The following is a 20,497-nucleotide window of genomic DNA, read 5'->3' on the forward strand; positions in this document are numbered from 1 at the left end:
GTAAGGCACTGGTGGCCGTTGTTCCTTGGCGGGAAAGGAGCGGGCTGGTGTCCTTTGAGCGAGTTCTTTGGACTCGGTCGGGGTAGAAGGAGGCAGGAGTGCGGGTTTTGCTCCTGGGTTTTACAGTCAATAAGGATGACTTTTTTTTTTTTTTTTTTTGATAAGGCAAAAGGGCTTCTGCTCCCCGTCCCCCTTCGCGGGGAGGAGGGATGTTCTAACAGCGGAGGGGACTATTCATCCCCTTCCAGCACTCCTCACTTTGCCCCTTCTCCTCCCTCCCTCCTCCCCCCACACAGCTGTTTGTAAACAGAGCTGCAGCCCGATGGGGCTCTCTCCGCCCCCATCAAACCTGATACTTCTTCCCCCAAACTCGCCCCACCGGTCTCGGAAATCCTTACACAGGACGGATATTCACAATTTTCACAAGTAATCCTGAAAGGAGGCCGAGGGGAAGCTTCCTAAACGGTCCCACATTGCAGCCGCGCTGATTAGGCCCAGGATCCGCTCCCTTTTCTTCTCCGCACCCCCTGCCCGGCGGGAATGGGCGCAGCGGGAGGGGGTGTGTGTCTGCCTCCGGGGAGCACCCCGGGCGCCCGCTGGGGCTGTGGGTGGGGGTGGGGTGGGGGCGGGGTCAGCAGGGGTGGCGGGTGCCAGTCTGGGAAATGGGAACTCAGCGCTCTGCGGGGGTTTGCAGCAACCCCACCACGAGGCGGGGCGGAGGGGGTCGGACACCCCTTACTCTCCCGCCCCGCCCCCTCCCCGGGGCCTCCCAGCGCTTGTCATATCCAGTATCTGGCCTGATATTTCACGCGGGCGCACGGAAGGGGGGTGCAATGAAGATTTATGTGCGTTCCGCGCGCGGCCGGTTTCCCAGCGCTGGGAGACGAGATCGCCGCTTCCCATTTCCATTTTTCACTCGCGCTTTGGGGAGCGCAGTGGGCGCGGGGGGCAGGGGGCGGGGGCGGGGGGAGCTAGTCTGCGGGCGGCGGGCTGATCACAGGGCTCCGAGCCTCCCAGCGGGCCGCGGGACTGTGAGAAAGGCTTGCCAGCGCCTCGCCCCCGGCGGCGGGGCCGGTGCCGACCCCCTGCTCCCCCAGCCCAGCTTTGTTTCTCCCCTCGCTCACCCGCCCCCCACCCCTCCTGCCCGCTCGCTCACGTCTAGACCTGAGGCGCATCTTCGCTTCCCCCCTTCTTGGCCCTTCTCCTTGTCTGCGGAAACGCCCTCTTCCTCTGGCCCCTGCACCCTCCTGCCCCCCGCTTCCCAGGGAAAGGCGCGCCATGGCCCTACCCGACCCCTCCGCCGCCGGGTGCCAGGTTTGGTGACTCCGGCGAGTCTGTGGGGCCTCGGCCCACCCCGGAGCTGGGGCCGCCCGCCCTCCCGGCTCCCAGGCTTGCTCATGCCAAGGCCTGTTGCGTGATTCCAACTTGGGCTGACATTCCCTGCCTCGGGCGCTCCCGGCGTAGGCCTCTTAATCATCTTGTCTGCTGCAGATCCTCCACACCAGCCAATTTACGGCCCCGCTTCTCCTCGCTGGTTCCAGGGGGGTGGGGAGGGCAGTGCGCGCAAGGGAGGGGGGAGGGCGCAGCAAACCGCAGGGGGAAGCCTGGCACCAGCTATTGGCACTCAGAGAAAACCACAGAATTTGGAGCTGGAGCTGGGGGGGAGGGAGGGCTGGAAGGGGGTCTGCGAGGCAGGCGGCTGCTTAGGGGAAGCCAGAATCTCGGGGTCAATGGGATTCAGCCCAGGCCTCCTTAGCCTGGGAAAACACGCAGGAATGCAAGCGGACTCAGGGTTGTGTAACCTCCCTGCCTTCTGCAGAGCCCCAACCCCCTGGACCACACTCTGCTGTAAAGCAGGCTCGGCGCAGGCCCCAGAGCAATCTGGCCAGGAAAATTGGATAATGCCACTGAGCCCAGAAACTCACTCCTGTCTGATGCCTGTCTTTTTTTTGGCAGACGTGAGTTGAGACACACAACAAGGATGAAGGGATCAACCATCCCAGAGAAGAGGAGGCCTGGCTCCGGCCAGCAGGGCTGCCTGGCTTGCCAACCTCCTCTCCAGCAGAGTCCGGCCCCTGTAGAAAGGATGCTCGAGGTTAAGCCTTCCATGTCCCAAAGGGCCAGAGGTCTCCCAGCCTTAGAGTGCTGCTCTTCCACACAAGATGAGGTTGGAAAGGCCTCTGGCTAACTCTGGGCCTCATCATTGCAAGCAAAAATTAAGGCTCTCTTGTTTGGGGGGCTCAAGCAATATACTACTCAGAGCAAAAATGTATGGAGTGCTTACTATGTGCCAGGCACTGTTACGTCATTGCCTCATTAAATGCTCACGACTCTGAGACAGCTGTTTTTATTTCTCCCGTCTCAGAGGTATGCACACCACAACTCAAAGGTGAAGTGGGCAGTCCAAAGTCACACCGGGAGTGAGCCAAGCCAGGAAGCTTCCAGCTGTAGGCCCCAGTGCTTTCAGGAAAAGGAACTTTAAGTTCAGGCCTGAGTTTCTCACCTACCCCGGGCCTTTGCAGAGAGTGCCAGAAAGTAAGGTCACTTCCAAAGCTGGAAGCCAGTTGGGTGGGACCCAAGGTGGAAAGCAGAGCTGAAGGATGTGTGAACCTTTCTCCTCAGAGAACGTGAGGTGGGAAGATGCCCCTGCCTAAGCACTGAGCCTCAGTCTCCATGTGAGTGTGCATGAGTGTGCCTATGTGAGCTTGTGTGTCACTGAGTGTGCATTTGCGTCGTGGGGGTATCGTTCAGTATGAGCATGTGACGGCGTGTCTGAGAGTGCGTGACAGTAAGGATGTGTCTGGGAGAGTCGCGGTGTGGGGCTGGTGTGTGCTGGGGAAGCCCTGTGCCTGAGGTCGCCCTGCATTCCAGAGCAGCCAACCGAGTCTCCCCAGGGCCTGGGTGACTCATCGAGTTCTCCACTCAGCCAACCCCCAAGGGCTGCGGGCACACAGAGGGGAGGGGCCGATGTAGGGGTTTGACCCCGGCTTCCACCGCGCCGGGGCTCGGCTGCAGGCTCCCCGCGGCGGCGGCTCGGAGCACCGGGCGGCCAGCGTCTCGGACGCGGAGGCGGCGGAGACCTCCCAGGCGCGGGCCCGGCGCCGGGCGGGCAGAGAGGGCGGGACGGAGCCGCCGGCCGGGCGGCGCGGGGTGACTCACTGCGCCTCCAGCAGACGAGCCCCGCGTCCAGACGCGGGTGGGGGCAGAGAGGGACGTGGCCCGCGGAGTGAGCCTGGCCCGGCCTCACCGCAGCTCGCCGCTCCCGCAGCCGCAGGGAGATGTACGCGGCGCCCTTGGCTGGCCAGGTCCCCGCCCGGCAGCGGCTGGAGGTCCCAGGCCGCGCCGCCAAGGTGAAAACGCACACATCCGATGAAAACAATAATTTATTTAAATAATATATTCATAGTGTAAAACCAACACGAAGAGCATGTTGTTTTCATAATAAATAACCCCCAAATACCTTTCATTTCAAGAACAAAGACTTCAGGATAAGCTATTACAAATCCAAATCAGTAGCTTAGCTTAACTGAGAACATTTCTTAAGGGGAAAAAAATAAAATAAAATAAAACGGAGGGGTTGCTGAGGTCACTGCTAAACTGGAGTTTTCACAAGTGAGGGGTTTACAAAAAACAGTCCGAAAAGATGAGTATTTTATACAAATAAATCAGTGGGGAAAATCTGCACAGACACCTTTATTTACAAACTATGTTTCCGAAGTCCAGGCTAATGACCTGAATAGATTTTTAAAAAAGATAATTTAAACAGTTTTTTTTTTTGCAGTGTCCACATATTAAAAAAATCATTTTTCCCCCCCAACATCAAAATGAGGTCATCCGCAAAGGCACCTAAACTTTTAAAAAATAAAAATAGAAATAAAAACTCCACGGGTGATGGATGAGGAGAGCGCTAAGGGGAGAGTTGGCGGCGGGAGAGGACGAGGCTCCATCCTCTGCAAACGGCGGGGCAGAAAAGAGGCGGCGGCGGGGTCACGGGGCGTGTGGGGGCGGCGGGCCGGACGCGGGGGTCAGCCGCCGGGGCGCACGGCGCCTGGCCCGGGGCTGGCGAGGAGAAAGGAGCTTCAGAGCGCCCGGGAAGCCTGGCGGGCGGGGGAGCGTCCTCTTCCCGGACTCCGCTCGCTGCCCGCGGCGAGGACGGCGCCGGACAGCCTCGCAGGGCGGGGAGGGGAGGGAGGGGAGGGGAGGGAGGCCAGTCTGAGGCGGGGCTCAGGGCGGAGGGGCGGCCGTGGCCCGCGGCCTGCGCTACAGCTCCCGGGACCTCCGAGAGCAGCCGTGCAGGTCCTGGTGGCTCCGTGGCGCCGCGCAAGGTCGCGGGACCCGGGGCGGGCCATCCCGGGCCACAGCGCCGGCAAACCAAACCCCCGGCAGGGGCGGCGGCGGCGAGCCGGCTGGGGGGACCCTCCGGCGCGCGGGCGAGCGCTGAGGCCAGCGGGTCTCCGCTCTCAGTCCCTGGCGCAGTCTCCCCGCGGCTAGAAAATCGTCCCGGCGCTCACCGGGGCGCCCCCGCCGCCTTGGTGCTGGTGCTGGTGCTGGTGCTGGTGATGGTGGTGGTGGTGCGGCGGCGGGGTCTGCGTGGGGTGCAGCAGCGGCGCCGCGGCCTGCAGGTGGGAGGCCGAGCCCGAGGCCTGGTGGTACCAGGGGTAGCTGCCCAGGAAGGCCGAGGCCGCGCCGCTGGGGCTGGAGCCCGAGCTGCCGCCGCCGCCGCCGCCGCCCCCGACCCGCTGCGGCGCCCCGAAGTCCCAGGAGGCGGGCGCCGAGGCCGGCGGCGACGCGCAGGGCGGCGAGGCGCTGGCCCCCGGGTGCTGCTCCGAGGGGAGCTCCCCGCTCTTCCACATCTTCTTGAACTTGGACCGGCGGTTCTGGAACCAGATTTTGACCTTTGTGGAGAAGAGGAACCGGAGCATGAGTGGAGGGAACCGGGTACCGGGCGGGGGAGGAGGGAAGACGGCGGAGAAAAGACCAACAGCAGGAGGTGGGCGTCGGGCGCCTGGGCGAACCCGCGGGGCACGGGCAGGTCCCTGCTCCTCGGGTCACACTCCGCACAAAGCCCCAGACTGCGGGTCCGTGCCCCGCGGTGCTGCCGGCGGCGGGAGGGGGCAGAGGGCCCGTCCTTTTACCCGCTTCCTCAGTAGAGCGGAGAGAGACTACGTAGGACCGGGATTCAGCACACAGGATAGAAGTTTAGGCCGCCCAAGAGGTGGACCTTGACATCCTTGAAATTATTTTTAAAAGATGTAATTAAAAAAAAAAAAACAACAACATTGTCCGGAACCTGTCCTCTTCCCAGCCACCCTAGACCGACTCCCTCCTCGCCCCTCTTCTTGCCCATCTGCCCCTTCCCTCTCCTCCCCCCCGCGGGCGCCCTCACCTGCGTCTGGGTGAGGCCCAGGGACGCGGCCAGCTCGGCGCGCTCGGGCAGCGCCAGGTACTGAGTCTTCTGGAAGCGCCGCTGCAGGGCCGCCAGCTGGAAGCTGGAGTAGATGGTGCGGGGTTTCCGGACTTTCTTTGGCTTCCCGTTCACTATCCGGATCTCAGGCTCGAGGTCCTCTTTCTCTGCAACGACCCACAATCCTGAGAACCGCGCGCAGCCGGGAGCCCAAGAGTTCCCGCCCGCCCGCAGAAAGGCCAGCGTGGGGCTTGGCGGGAGCCGGGAGGGGGATGCTCAGGCGCAACTCGGCGATGCGAGGACCCCCTGCCGCCCCCGACCCTGGAGCTGGGCCCGCCAGCGAAGGGGAAGACAAGAGCACAGTGGAGAGAAAGAAGCAGGTGGCAAGGACATGAGGTTACCAGGAGGCATGCACCACCTGCCCTCCCCCCCAGGCCACCCGGTGCGGCCCGCTGAGCACCGACGGAGGGACCCAACGACCCCCGGCAGACCGGAGGCTGAGGATGGCGAGGGCGCGGGGCGGGCCGGGCGGGAGCCGGTGGTGTGAGAGGCCAGGCTCCGGAGAGATGCCCGCCCCAAACATTTGTACCCCCCCCCCAACCCCCATGGCGGTAGCCAGGCCGACTGGGCACCCTGGACGCCCGCGCTCTGCTCACCAGGCTCGTTGTTGGCCGGGGACGGGCTGGTCCCGTAGGGCGCGTAGGAGGAGTAGGCTGCGGTGTAGCCCAGGTCGTAGCCGCCCTTGGCGGAGTAGGGGACGCCGCCGAGGCCGCCCGCGTGGTACTGGTAGGAGCCCATGCTGGGGTAGGGCGAGCCGCCGCCGCCGCCGCCCGCCGGGGGCTGCTGGTTGGTGTAGTAGCTGCTGTCGGTGGCCGTGGACACCGGGAGGGTCGGCGACTCCTGCGGCTTGTGCAGGCTGCTGCCCGGGCCCGCGCCGCCGCCGCTCGGGGGCTGCGGGGGCTGGTGGAACGTGCTGGAGGCCGTGATCTGGGTCGAGTGCATGTCAGCCACCAAACTGTCAAAGACTCCGGTCATCCTGGCCCGGGACGGGGACGGGGACCGGGACGAGCAGGGGTGGCGGCGGGCGGGCGGGCGCGAGAGGGGAAGCGAGGCGCCTCCTCCGTCTCTCCCGGCCGGTCCCGTCCAGCAGCCAATGCAAAACCGGGGTGGGTGGGCAGGAAAGAAAAGAGAAATGTGGCAAATGGTCTAGGCAACTCCTCCTCCTCCGGGGGAGGCGGTCACCGTGCACAGCCCGGGACAGCTGCCGTCGGCCTCATCCTCTCCTCTCTCCGCCTCTCGGCCCCGCTCGGCTTCTTGCCCGACGTAGTAGGCTCGGGCGGGGCGGGCCGTGGAGGGGGGTCGGGGCGGCGGGGCGGGCTCCGGGAGGCGGGAGCAGGTGAGCGGCCCGCTGCGGCTTAAAGCTTGTCTGCGGGGCGGGCTCCTGCAGGGTGGGCATTTAACACTTGTCACGTGAACCGAGGCGACGTCACCTAGCAACAGCCAATCAGGAGCGCCGGGCCACGGGGCTCACAAGCACCCAGGATCGCCGGGCGCGGGGCGGGGGTGCAGGGGGGTCACAGGGCAGGCGCTGCGGCTGCTGTGGTCGCGGGTGCAGACGCGCTGCTGCTGAATGTGAGGGGCGGGGAGTTAGCGGGGCTGCGGCTGGAGGACAGAAAAAAGGCGAGAAGACGGAGAGACTGGCATTTCCCATCCCGTGGACAAGTACCAACCAATCCCCCTGAGGTCAGCTCTCAAACAGGAGCCCAAAGAAAGCGGCGCCCAGGGCCGGGCCAGTTCTAGCACCGCATTTCCTTGAAGTGTCTGGCGCTTAACTTTTTTTTTTTTGTTGTTGTTGTCAGCCACTGTGCACTGGACGTAAGTCAGTGGATTTAAGTGATCCACAAACCACGTACTGTATAATAATAGCTGCTTCCTAACCAACCCGCAGGGATATTAGGACAATTAGTTAGATTGTATTTAAACGGTAACCTTTGTTGCTTCAGAGAAAAGATGTATAAATCCAAAGGTATTATTGCTATCGATGTCACATCATTTTCCCTTGTACTTGCCTGACACGTGGAGAGAGTGTGTGTTAGACACCCAAAAAGCCATCATGGGGATTTCCTCTCTAGGTTGGAAAGCTAGACCAGACTGAACAGATGGCGTCCAAGTTCATTTTAATCTAAAGTCTATGTTTTTACGAAAGAGGAAATGGAATAATACTTCGGCGAGAGAGTCCCCCCCATCTCCATCCATACTACAAGTTTTGGTAATCTTACAGAAACAAATGGAAAAGTTGTATCTCGTGCATGGAACCCTACTTTACAGTTTTGCCCTGTAGGACCCTGTTCCACCCCATCGTTGAAACGTCTTCTTTTAAATCGGAAGTGGCGACGTCCTCTCTATCTCTTATTTCCTGATGTTTGGGTCTGAGGTTGGGGGACGCTAGCCTTTACTGGACTCCCAAGTGCTCCCGCAGCTCCTTTGGCACTACCTGCCTTGTGGCGCCACCTTCTGGAGTGTACGTGGTGGCGGCGGGCGGGGAGACGGTCTAATCACGCCCAGGCGCCAGTCTCTGAAACCCCACAAAAGAACAAAATAGTAATTAAAAGCCACAAAATTGTGCTGGTGCGCGCCATCTGAAGCACCCCCTTCCTAAAGACATAAACGTGCAGCTGAAAGAACTTGTTACAACAACTGTCTAATGGGAAACAAGTTGATACTTTGAAAAAATACGATCTTCGGTCGTCTTCCCCAGAAAAAGCAAATGTGTAATTAAAACTACAGCATCCACACGGCTCAGCCTCTGCGGAATAAGGAGGAAGGTAACACGCCTTCAAATCTGCCCGGATTTGGTTCCCAGCCTTCCTTCTGGTTAATGGAGAAGGGTGAGCTGCTTAGAGAGGCTGTGGGAGGTGGGGCTCGCTTACAGACAGGACCACCCTGCCTCATCGCTGCACACAGCCTGCTGCTCTGCGGGCCCCGGAAACGAAATCCAGCCCTAGATATTGAACCAGATTGCCTTTTGGTGTCTTGGTTCCAAATTCCAAGTTTTTCTGACACCACAGTGGCAGTTGCTTTGACCAAATATAGAAACTACCTGGGAAATGAAATATAAAAGATCCATTTGCAATCCTCTCACCTTCTCGGAACTCCTTCGTTCTCACCCAAGCATGTCCTCCAGACTTTTTCCGCGATGTAAATTCGTTGTATTTTATCATCTATGTGAATCTCCATGAATAACCTAAAGTGAAGGCCAGCTGAAGTTCAGAAAATGGCATCTTCCTGGTCTGAGAGGCCTTCTTCCCTGCCTCCACACAGTGGCTCTGGGGACCTGCGTGTTCTGAATCTCTGTGGGTTCCTTCCAACAGTCAGAGACCTGGGAGAGGGTGGGGTTTGGTGTAGGGGAGCCCCCCATTTCCACCTTCCCAGGACCAGACCCGTCCTGCTCCCATCCTGACTCAGCGGGAACCAGCTGTACAGGGAGGGAGTGGACGACCCTCAAGGCTCTGCCCTCCGCTGCCCTGGCACCGCCCTCCACACCCTCATGCCTCCTTTGCCTTCAGCTCAAAGACTGTTTCAGACTTATGTGTCTGAGTTGTCTTCATGGATCTCTTGCTGCATGTCTCTCTCCATCATCTCCCCCTTGAACTTGAGGGTCTCAGTCAGCCACTTCCCTCCCACCCACTGTGCCAGGCACTGTGCCAGGTGCCGGTAAAGTCGGTCCTCCAGGAGCTTACAGTCAAGTGGAAACAGAAGATATATTGCCATAAGCTAATAATAATGGGTAGCCTTTAGTTATTGAGAGTTTACTGAGCATCAGGAGTTCTGTCAAGCCCTTTGCCTTCCTTATCTCACTGACCCCTGGGCCCTATGTGGTGGGTACAAAATTATTCACATTGAGGCAACCAAGGCTTACGAGACCAAATCACTTGCTTTAAGGATACAGACGGGACTGGAACACAGAAGCAAGGCCACTGCGGATCCGGGCTGGGTTTTTGGCCTGGGGAATCGCTGAAGAAGCTGCTCCACACTCGCCTCTACCCAGATAGGTGTGTGTGTGTGTGTGTGTGTGTGTGTGTGTGTGTGTTGGGGATGGGTACTGGGTGTGGTGAGGGCAGGGGTCAAGTGCAAAGGGACACTGACAGTCTGAAGTCTAGCTGCCCCTCTGGCCCCTAAGGAGGACTGGAAGGAGACATTTCTCCTGGAGACCAGCAGACCTGCAGGGGCCCATGCGCGGGAGGGCTCCCCAGATGGACCTGGGAAGATGCCGAACAGCCCTGAGGGTCATGGAGTGGTGGGGAGCAGGCACCCCCAGGCCTGCAGGCGAACCGGAGTTTGAAAGGGATGTTTTGTGCCCGGTGGATTAGCTGTGCTGTCGGCTGGCGTGTGAAGTGAACCCGAAGGGTTTTGGGAAAAGGGGCAGACACTTGAGAGTCACCGTCAGCACCCTTCAGCGGTTGGGTCAGGGCGTTGCATTGTCAGTTCAAAATGGAACAAAAAAAAACAACGCACCAATCTACAACTCAGCTATGTAATAACAGGGGCAAGAAGAACACAGCTGAGGACTGGGAAATAAGCAAAAAGAATGTTTTTGAAGCGGTCCAAAACAACATCTTAAAGTCCTCTTAAGCTTGTCTACTCTCCTCAGAGGAAAGCCATTTGAACCCTTCTAGTGGGAAGTTTCCTGATTTATTCTTTGTAGGAAGTGGTTATGGGGGTAAGCCTCAGAGCCAGGGGTCCTCAAACTTTTTAAAGTGGGGGCCAGATCACTGTCCCTCAGAGAGCTGGAGGGCCGGACTATATGAACTACTAATTCCTATTGTAACACCTCGGCTGCGCTCACTGCCCAAAAAACCTGGCGGGCCGAATCAGACTCCTCTGCGGGCCGCATGTGGCCCGCGGGCCGTAGTTTGAAGACCCCTGCCTCAGACTGACCTGCTGGCAAAGTCGCAAACAAACTCCAGCTTGGAGGGCACAGGCCTCTAAGCATCATTATGCTTGATCATGTGACTGCTCCCTAGATCTTTCCTGGGTAGCTCCTGGGCTGTGGGAGGGGCAGCAAGTGCTGCCAAAACGAGTGAAACTTACAACGACATTGTAAATTACCTTGTTTGTCCCCCGACTATAAATAAAGCCTCAGCTTTGCAGTCTGGATGTGTTCTATGGCCTCAGCCAGGCACAGAAGATCCACCTAGACCCAGCTTTTTCTCTTTGTCTATCATTTCTCCATCCTTTGTCACCCCGGTTCAGGCTTACCGAACCCTTGGCTGTGCTGGCGTGGCACAATTCTGTTTCCCTCTTTTAAGTTATTTCATTAGAGTCTCGATGCATGAAATTCATGCAAGAGTGGGCCTGCCTTCCCACAGCTGCCAGCACCAGCTTCCCTCTGGCACCCGGGACCTGGGTTTCCCTCACAGCCTTGGTTTTGGATGTCTGGTCTAATTTGCATATTATGCTTTTATTATTATAGACTAGTGGCTGGGTGTACAAAATTTGTGCTTTGGGGTGGGGGGGGGGGTGGATATCCCTCAGCCTGGCCTGCACCCTCTCTTATCTAGGATCCCTCGGGGGATGTCTGACTACTGCTGGTTTAGGCCCAATCCCTCTTGCCATCTGGGACTGCTGGCTCCTAACCACTCACATGCCTGCTTGGCTGATGGTCCCCTAACCACTTTGCCTGCCACCCTTCTTGCCCCCAACTGCCCCCTCTTGCTGGCCTGATGCCCCCAACTGCGGGGCCCCCCCCCCGACTGCTTGCCCCCAACTGCCCACCCTTGCTGGCCCGGTAGCCCCTAACCACCTCTGCCTTGACCCTGCCACTATGACTTTGTCTGGAAGGACATTCGGAAGGTGTCTCGGTCTAATTAGCATATTACCCTTTTATTAGTGTAGAGGTACTTCTTGCCTTTGTAATGCCTTTTCCTTGGCTCGTCTCCTTAGCTTAAGTACCGTGGATCCGAAAAAGACTGTGGTAGGGAGTGGGCTGATCACCTCATGGCAGCAACTAAGCATAATACCCGTGTGCCCAAGGCAAGAGTAACACTGACAGGGAGGGAGGGGCCCCACGGGGCAGGGTGACAAAATCTCTGCAGCCCAGAACCTTTGAAAGGAAACACATATGATTTGGCTTAGACCTGCCAGAACCTCACTAACGATCATTTTAAAACTTAAGTTCCTAACAATAACAGCCAGCTGTGTTAACCTATTTCTATTTGTGGACTGAATGCACCTAGAAATCAAACGGTTTGACTTCTATGCTCGGCTCCCAATTTAATCTCTGGTTTTCACAGATAAAAGATGTTCTGACTTTTTTTCTGCGATTTGCTGACAGTCATCACACTCTGACTCCAAGCTCAGTTACAGCAGCAAAGCTTAGTCACAGCAGCTAAGCTGCTATATTAAAAAAAAAAAAAAAAAAAAAAAAAAAAAGATCCCAGCCTGGCCAGTGGTTGAACATCAACCTGTGATTCCTGGTCAGAGCACATCCCTGGTTGCCGGCTCAATTACACCTTTGATACTCTGACCATCTGGGCTTCTTAATTATCATAATCCTAAGAATAGCCGAGGAAATCCTGAAATGTTTAAACAAGGTTTTACTAAAGTCTTGGTTAGCAAAAGGGAAATATCAAAAGTAACCTGGACGCAGATGATGAAATGTCATAAACTCTTTGGTATGGTCCAAAGAGTTTGTATGTATCTTGTATGCTGAATCCCCATGACTAGTGAGCAACTGAATGAAAAAAAAAAAAAGTGACATATAAGAGAAAAGATAAATTAGAGTTAGCTAAGTAAGCAGTTGAGAGAAGAACATTATAGTAAGAAGGAATAGTATATGCAGAATTCAGAATCTAAAAAGGACATTTGAAGATCCAAAAGAAGGCCAACTGAGTTGGACCACACTGAGTGAGAAGAGGTTACAAGATGGGGCTGGCAAGGTAAGCTTAATATCTGACTGGTCCTTTCCATATTTTTGGAGGTTTCTAGAATATTTTTGAGTAATACCATGGTTTTGAACTTTATATCCAGTAGTTTGCTTTCTTTCATTTTTTTTTTTTTTTCATTTGTAACATGTTTCTTTGTCTCCACATTTTGGCTGCTTCCCTGCGTTTGTTTCTATGTATTGGGTAGAGCTGCTATGTCTCTTTGAGTTGGTAGAGTGGCCTTGTATAGTACGTGTCCTATAGGGCCTAGTGGCTCAGCCTCCCCAGTCACCTGAGATGGACAGTCTTGGTGCACCCCTTTGTGGACTGTGGGCACAGTCTTGTTGTAGTTGAGACTTGATTGCTGTTAGTGTCACTGGAGCAATTGACATCCAGGCCAATTGGCTGTGAGGACCAGCTGTGTCTACAATGGAGGAGCTGCTGTGCAGGAGACACCCTTATGGGGCAGAACTTGCTTCCGTGGGGCTTTGGTACTCACTGAGTCTGCCCCTTGAGTGTGTCTCTTATAGATGTGAAGAGTTGTAATCTGGTATGGTCTCACACTGACCACTGGGTACACTGAACCTTGGATCTCCAGGGAGGTGCAATGTCAGCCACTGCCTAGGGCCACCCAGCAGGAGCTACAGAGAGATCTGCAGATTCCTCCTCTTTGTATTGGGTTTGGAAGTGCCCAGATGAGGTCTAACTATGAAGCAAGGCAGGCTGGTGCTGGTGCCAGGTCCTGTGCCTTTTACTGATAGGTTTGGGGCTTTCAGCCCCAGCTTCAACTTGCTTGAGAAATTTTAGCCTGAGCAAGGACAGGGCATTCATATGCAAAAGCTGCTGCACCCAGCTTGGGTTGGGTTGTAAATTGGATGAGGTGGGGTATTAGGGAATCACCAGGGTGGAGCAGACAGAAATGGGTGCCAGTCAGCCCTGCAATCTGGAAGGCCCTCGCATAGGAACAACAATCCCTGTGAGCACCTTTGTCTGGGAGAAAGCAGCCCCTAAGTTCCTGCCCCAATGCCAGACAGTCTAATTCATCCTTGTATGTGTCTGTGTTCCCCAGAGCCTCTCCCTAATGCTGGAGCTCAGAGGAAACAGGGCTTTATAAGTTCAGTTCATGGTGCCGGCCTTTTAAGAGGAACAGCTGGGTCTCCAACAGCTTCTGTGTCACTGAGCCCCAATCCACGCTAGTTTTTACAGCCCATAGTTCTTACTGCCCGTAGGGACTTCTTTTCCCAGCTCTGGGACCCTTGGTTGGGCCCTCTTGCTCCTCCGGGTGGCCTCCGCAGAGCTGATCTCCTCCCTCCCCCCAATTAAAAAAGCCGCATGTGTAGGTGCTGCACCAGCCCATTCCGGGCCTCAGTGTGCTTTCTTCTTCACTTCTCTAGTTGTAGGACTTCCATTCAGCCAGCTTTCTGTGGTTCTAGATGATGGTTGTTCTGTATTTTAGTTGTAATTTTGTTGTGGTTGTGGGAGGCAGTGAGTACAAGCATTTACCTACACTACCATCTTTCTCAATCTCCAAATTTAATTTAAAAAAAAGTTTTATTAGAATATAATCATACTCATCTTAAATTAACTATATTTGATATAACATTGTGGATATTTATGGTATATAAAATGTTGATTTGACATATATTCTAATAAAATTGCCACTGTAGTTATAGTTAGCACCTTTATCACTTAGTTATCAACTCTGAGTTTAATTTTAAAATATATTTTATTGATTTTTTACAGAGAGGAAGGGAGAGAGATAGAGAGCTAGAAACGTCGATGAGAGAGAAACATCGACCAGCCACCTCCTGCACCCCCCCACCGGGGATGTGCCCGCAACCAACGTACATGCCCTTGACCGGAATCGAACCCGGGACCTTTCAGTCCGCAGACCGACGCTCTACCACTGAGCCAAACCGGTTTCAGCTGAGTTTAATTTTATTTTTATTTTATTTTATTTTATTTTATTTATTTTTTTTAAATATATTTTATTGATTTTTTACAGAGAGGAAGAGAGAGGGATAGAGAGTTAGAAACATCGATGAGAGAGAATCATCGATCAGTTGCCTCTTGCACACCCCCTACTGGGGATGTGCCCGCAACTAAGGTACATGCCCTTGACCGGAATCGAACCCGGGACCTTTCAGTCCATAGGCCGATGCTCTATCCATTGAGCCAAACCGGTTTCGGCTCAGCTGAGTTTAATTTTAAACACACCGAGTTTGAGGTATCTTTATCACTTAGCTATTGCTATGTCAAAAACTACCCCAAAACTTGATAGCTTCAAACAGTAAGCATTTATTATTGTTCATAAATCAATGAATCAGCTGATCAGGGTCAGGTTCAGCTGATCTTGCATAGCTTGCTCATGTGTCTGTGGTGGGCTGAATGGTCAATTGAAAGCTGGCTTGTCAGGAATGGCCTCAGTCACGTGGCTGGTAGTTAGTTGGCTGGCTGGCAGCTGAGACAACTAGAGTGATTGGGCCACATGTCTCTCACCATCCAGCAGGCTGACCTGTGTTTGTTCACATGGCAGAGGCAGGGTTCTGAGAAAGGGGAGAAATACATATTCCTCTTGAGATCTAAGCTTGGAATTTGCAAACTGTCATTTCCACCTCATTCTATTGGCCAAAGCGAGTCACCAGGCCAGGCCAGATTCAAAAGGGGAAGTGGCTTTAGGATAACCAACTCATCTTGGTTTGGCCATGGCTTCTCTGGTGTTAGCACTCCAAGTCTCTTGTTCCCAGAAAGTCCTTAATCCTGGGCAAATTGGAATGGCTACCCTAAGTAAACTCTTCTTCTTCTTCTAAATATATTTTATTGATTTTTTACAGAGAGGAAGGGAGAGGGACAGAAAGTCAGAAACATCGATGAGAGAGAGAAACATCAACCAGCTGCCTCCTGCACACTCCCCATTGGGGATGTGCCCGCCACTAAGGTACATGCCCTTGACTGGAATCGAACCTGGGACCTTTCAGTCCCGAGGCCGACGCTCTATCCACTGAGCCAAACCAGTTCTGGTTAAACTTTACTTCTTGATATACTTTTTTAAAATGCCAATTAAATCAAGGTGTTGAGAATTTCTATGTTTTTATATTTTGGACTCATTCTAACAGAAAGAAAAGGGTGCTAAAATCTTTAGTAATAACTGTGTTGTTTCCTCTTTAATTTTATCTAATTTTTCTTCATGTATCTTGAATTTTTTATATTAGGCCCAACACATTTATGACTTGCGTCTTCCTGATTAATTTAGAGCCTTTATCATCGTGAAATGTCCCACTATATCTCTGGTAATACTTGGTCTTGAAGACTACTTTGCATGATAATAATATGGCCAGTCCATTTTTATTTTTGTTGTTTGCTGGGTATATTTTTGTTTACTTTTTGTCCTTTTAACCTGTCTTTATATTTAAAGTGCCAAGTGCTGTCAGTGAGAGTCTAGCCAGGAGACAGAAAATATACAATAATTTCAACCAGGAAAGTTAATATAAAGAATTATTAAGTGCCGAAACCGGTTTGGCTCAGTGGTAGAGCGTCGGCCTGTGGACTGAAAGGTCCCGGGTTCGATTCCAGTCAAGGGCATGTATCTTGGTTGCAGGTGCATGTACCTTGCACACCGGTTGGGGGGTGTGCAAGAGGCAGCTGGTCGATGTTTCTCTCTCATCGACGTTTCTAGCTCTCTGTCTCTCTCCCTTCCTCTCTGTAAAAATATTAATAAAATATATATTAAAAAAAGAATTATTAAGTAAAATTGGGGATTGAAATAATGAGGGATTGGCTAGTAAGAACTGAAGAAAATTATATATATATAATTTTAAATAAAAGTAAACAAAAATATACCCAGCAAACAACAAAAATTATATATATAAATTTAAAAATATATTTTAAAAAAAATATATATATATATATATTTTTAAAATATATTTTATTGATTTTCCACAGAGAGGAAGGGAGAGGGATAGAAAGCTAGAAACATCGATGAGAGTAGCATGATCAGCTGCCTCTGGGGAGGTGCCCACAACCCAGGTACATGCCCTTGACCGGAATCAAACCCCTGGACCCTTGAGTCCGCAGGCCAACACTCTATCCATTGAGCCAAACCAGTTTTGGCAAGAACTGAAGAAAATTCTAAAGACCACAAGAACAACAGATATAAGTAGTAGCCATTGTCCCTAAGGCCGAGACAGGGTGCCCAAGAGTTCTCCTGTCCCTACCTGTCCCTAATGCTCCCAACCCCATCCTTTTTTTTTTTTTTTAAATCCTCACTTACGGATATTTTCCCATTGATTTTTAGAGAGTGGAAGAGAGAGGGAGAGATAGGGAGAAACATTGATGTGAGGAAAACATCCATTGGTTGCCTCCTACATGAGCCTGAACACTGCCAGGGGAGAGGGGTGGGTGGATGGGGTTAGGGTTAGGGAGGAGCCTGCAACCACAATATGTGCCCTTGACAGTAATCAAACCCAGGACCCTTCTGTTCCCAGGCTGATGCTCTGTCCACTGAGCAAACTGGCTAGGGCCCAACCCCTTTCTTACCAAAGCTGAGAGCTAGACCTTGTTGGAGTGGGTGAATCCATGCCATGCAGATGGCAGAGAAGTCACTGTGGTGCTGCATTGACAGAATTTGTTGGAAATCACCCTCTGGAACTGGCCAGACACTCGCCATCCAGGGAGATGAGGAAAGGTATTCATGCTGAGGGAGTCTCAGCAGTGGGGTTTTTGCTCTGAAACTCCCCAGAGGGTGCTGGAGAAGCCACTGGCTGCTGAGTGCCACTGACCACTGTGCTCTGGAGAAGCTGACAGTGCTTTATGTGTCTTCTGAAAGAACACTCTGAAACCGGAAAGACAACTCTTTCTTCCTGCAACGTTTCTGCAGTGCTTGCCTCTAATAAAGCTTCATGTTGTGCCTGGTGGCAAAGGGAAAAGACGTAAACACGTACGTGTTCATAGCTGCTATATAAAATGCATTTCTTATGGTGATTATGGTAAAAAAATGTTTGAAAGCCACCAGCTAAAAAATATGAAATAAGATCTGTTCCAGAAGACTTTAAATTCTCAGAGCCAGAGTTTTCTTAAGAGAAACAAATGTATCTACAAATCTGGGAGCTCTTTTTTCCGCCAGAGGAGAAGAGAGAGGATTCAAACACTCGATAAAAGCACAAGTTCTCTGCAGCAGAATCTCTAGGACTCTTGGTAAGACATTAAAATGGGGCTTCTTGGCTCAGAGGACCTCAGGGCAGAGCAGGAGAAATCTGCTTTTAACAAGTTCCCCAAGGTGATCCTTCGGCAAAGGAAAGTTTGAGAACATTGGCCTTGAGATTAGCATGATAATAATGACTACCATTCATGGAGTTTTGACTGAAGCCAGAGAGGTAAGTAATCCGTCAGAGGCCACATAGATTGGAAGTGACAGGAAACCCACCCTGTTACATCACTGCCATCTAATCCTCAGACCCCATTTGAGTGTTGCCAGTTGCTCCAAACAAGTCCTTTTGGTAAAAGGATCCAGTTCGGGATCATTCGTGCATCCATATTTTCTTGACACATTTGAAGGCTTCAACTAGGATTATCTGACTCTAAACTAAGCCCTAACTCTGAACCACTGAGTGGAGCAGGGCCTAAGACACCAAGTTTGCAGAGACAGGAAATTGGATTACACCAAGCAACGGCTTGGCTGGGCTCCCCTCTGTTACCTGTGTGAGTTCAGGCCCATTTCACAAGTTCTCTGTAAAATGAGGGTGTCTTGAGGGGTGTAGACTGGGTTACAGGTTGGATGAGCCTGTGTGTTCTGTCCTTTTATTACACTCTGCCCTTTTTATTTCCAAATGAAGGGATTGTTGGGGAGACCACAGGTCCCTTTGCAGCCAAACTAGGGGAGAGAGGGCCTCCAGGGCTAGATGGAATGGAGGCCAGCTCTTGAAGAAAGGCCAGTCTCTCGGGGTTAGCAGGCAAGGACAGGAGAATGCAGAGGGCCTGTTTGGGCCTGGGAAGGGCTTCTGGGATGAGCTTCGGAGGGCCGTTGTAAGGTTTCCCTGACTCATGAGATCAGGGCAGTGGCTTTTAACATGGTTACAGTGAATATCCAAAGCCAGGGGACTCACTGGGTTATTTCCTCACTGGGTTATTCTGAGGATTCATATTTTGAAGTACTTCAAACATTTTAAGTAAAAAGTGTTGTAGGAGGGCAAAGAATCATTTGCGTACTTAATTTTCATGTTTACATAGCATTTGTTTTAAAGTAGTAAGAATCTAAATTTCAAATTGGGTTACAAAATCAGCCTTTACTTAAACTGGTAAGTGCATTTTAATGAAGCTTAATTTGAAAGCATACATTTGCATATTAAAGTTCATGTGAGCCAACTTTTAGAGTATGATCTACAGAGCACACAGGTTTTCTAGTGTTCTGAGAATGTAACAATGCTTTTGAGTTGCTTTTCATAACCTATAAACCTTAGCTCAGTTGACATAAGGCTTAGCAAAATGGAGAGGATACAAATTAATAACACTTTTCCAAGTCATTTTTAGAATGTTCTTGGGATACTTTAGAACCCAAATGTCACTATTTTGGGATACTGTGTTAAACATACTTGTTCTGCAGTTCATCTGTATTTAAATCAATAGGCATGAGAAGTTAACATATGAGAAGTTGCCAAGCCAGAAAGAAGTGGCTTCCATTTTCTATTGATACCTTCATGCAAAATCAAGCTGTATTATACACTTCTTATAAGTATAAAAGTATAACTTATTAAAAATATATTTTTATTGATTTCAAAGAGGAAGGGAGAGGGAGAGAGAGATAGAAACTTCAGTGATCAGAGAGAATCATTGACTGGCTGCCTCTTGCACACAACTGAGGCATATGCCTTTGACCAGAATTGAACCTGGGACCCTCCAGTCTGCAGGCCAATGCTCTATCCACTGAGCCAAACTGGCTAAGGCAAATATAAAAATTTCAGAGGGACTTCTGCAATTATATGAAATCGGAAGTTGATTTGTTTATTTTAAACCTTTATTAGTTGTAAAAGATAACACATGGGAAAAGTGCATAAAACACAAAGTAATGTATGATGAATAATTATAAAATAAATCTATAACAATAAAAGCGTGATATGCTAATTAGAAGTCCTTCTAGATGACTTTCTGATGAAGCTGGGGCTGTGAGGGAAACCCAGGTTCCAGGTGCCAGAGGGAAGCCGGTGCTGGCAGCCGGGGGAAGGAAGGCCCACTCTTGCATGAATTTCATGCACCGGGCCCCTAGTATAATTACAAAAAACCATGAAAACACCACCCGGATCAAGAAATAGAAGATTGCCATTATCCTTGGAACCCCTCCCCACGATCCCATCCTAGTCACCTTCTTTTCAATCTTCTTCTTACACCTAGGGAATCATTATCTTGACTTTTATGGTAATCACTTCCTTGCTTTTCAGTTTTTTCTGAACTTTATATACAAATGGAATAATACTAACAAACACTGACTTGGCTAGCCTGCTGACATCAGTGCAATCAGTCCCCACTGGGGCACACCGTATATGCAGAAGAGGCGACTGAATCATATTCTAAAGCTGGAGCCATGATCCTACGTGTACAAATGACCTCCCCCAGTCAGCCCAGGCCTGCTACTTAAGTGACAGTCCTGCATATCCACAGCCAGTCAGCAGTACTATAAGTCTGTTTTCCTAATAGTCTGAGAAGGTCTTGGTCTTTTTGGCTTTAAATGACCCAACCCATTTCTTGCCTCCTCAGTTTTATCTCCCAGAGTTTAGACTCTGTGTTGGATTAGGTTTCCTAGCCTGCCAGTAATTTATTCCCACTCAGCATTCAATTTTGGTCTTAAAATACCGAATCATTTTTCTTTAACACTACAGAATGTGTCTTTTTCTGCTCAACTCTGTAAGTTTACTCACATTGTATGTGCAGTAGTAGTTTGCTCATGTGTGCTGCAGTATAATACTCCAATATGTAAATCTGTGTATCCTAATTGATCCATTCTATTGTTGACAAACATTGGATTGTCTTAATTGCTATTAAGAATATTTTTGTACATGTCTCCTGATAACATATACATGCATTTCTGTTGGATATGTACCTAGGAATGGAATTCCTGGATCATTGGACATGTGTATCCTATACTTTTAGTAAATAATCCCAAACTGTTTTTCAAACTGTT

General features: G+C 51.7%; 1 protein-coding gene across 1 annotated transcript; it reads right to left on the reverse strand.

Annotated features, from left to right (window-relative positions):
• Window positions 1-3,365: 3,365 nt before the first annotated feature.
• DLX2 (distal-less homeobox 2) lies at window positions 3,366-6,815 on the reverse strand. The gene is made up of 3 exons (XM_084892649.1): window positions 6,061-6,815; window positions 5,387-5,571; window positions 3,366-4,895 (listed from the first exon to the last, which is right to left on the reverse strand). The coding sequence occupies exons 1-3, from the start codon at window positions 6,437-6,439 to the stop codon at window positions 4,488-4,490; spliced, it is 972 nt and encodes a 323-aa protein (XP_084748775.1). The 5' UTR covers window positions 6,440-6,815; the 3' UTR covers window positions 3,366-4,487.
• Window positions 6,816-20,497: the final 13,682 nt, after the last annotated feature.

Source organism: Pipistrellus hanaki (genome assembly GCF_964339955.1).
Source record: "Pipistrellus hanaki genome assembly, chromosome: 8".
In the NCBI taxonomy this organism is placed as follows: Eukaryota; Metazoa; Chordata; class Mammalia; order Chiroptera; family Vespertilionidae; genus Pipistrellus; species Pipistrellus hanaki.

Coding starts and splice junctions, on each gene's coding strand:
- DLX2 (XM_084892649.1), bottom strand. CDS start 6,439: ATGACCGGAGTCTTTGACAGTTTGGTGGCTGACATGCACTCGACCCAG. Junction 5,572..6,060: donor CCCGGCCAACAACGAGCCTG/GTGAGCAGAGCG, acceptor GGGTCGTTGCAG/AGAAAGAGGACCTCGAGCCT. Junction 4,896..5,386: donor TGGGCCTCACCCAGACGCAG/GTGAGGGCGCCC, acceptor TTCTCCACAAAG/GTCAAAATCTGGTTCCAGAA.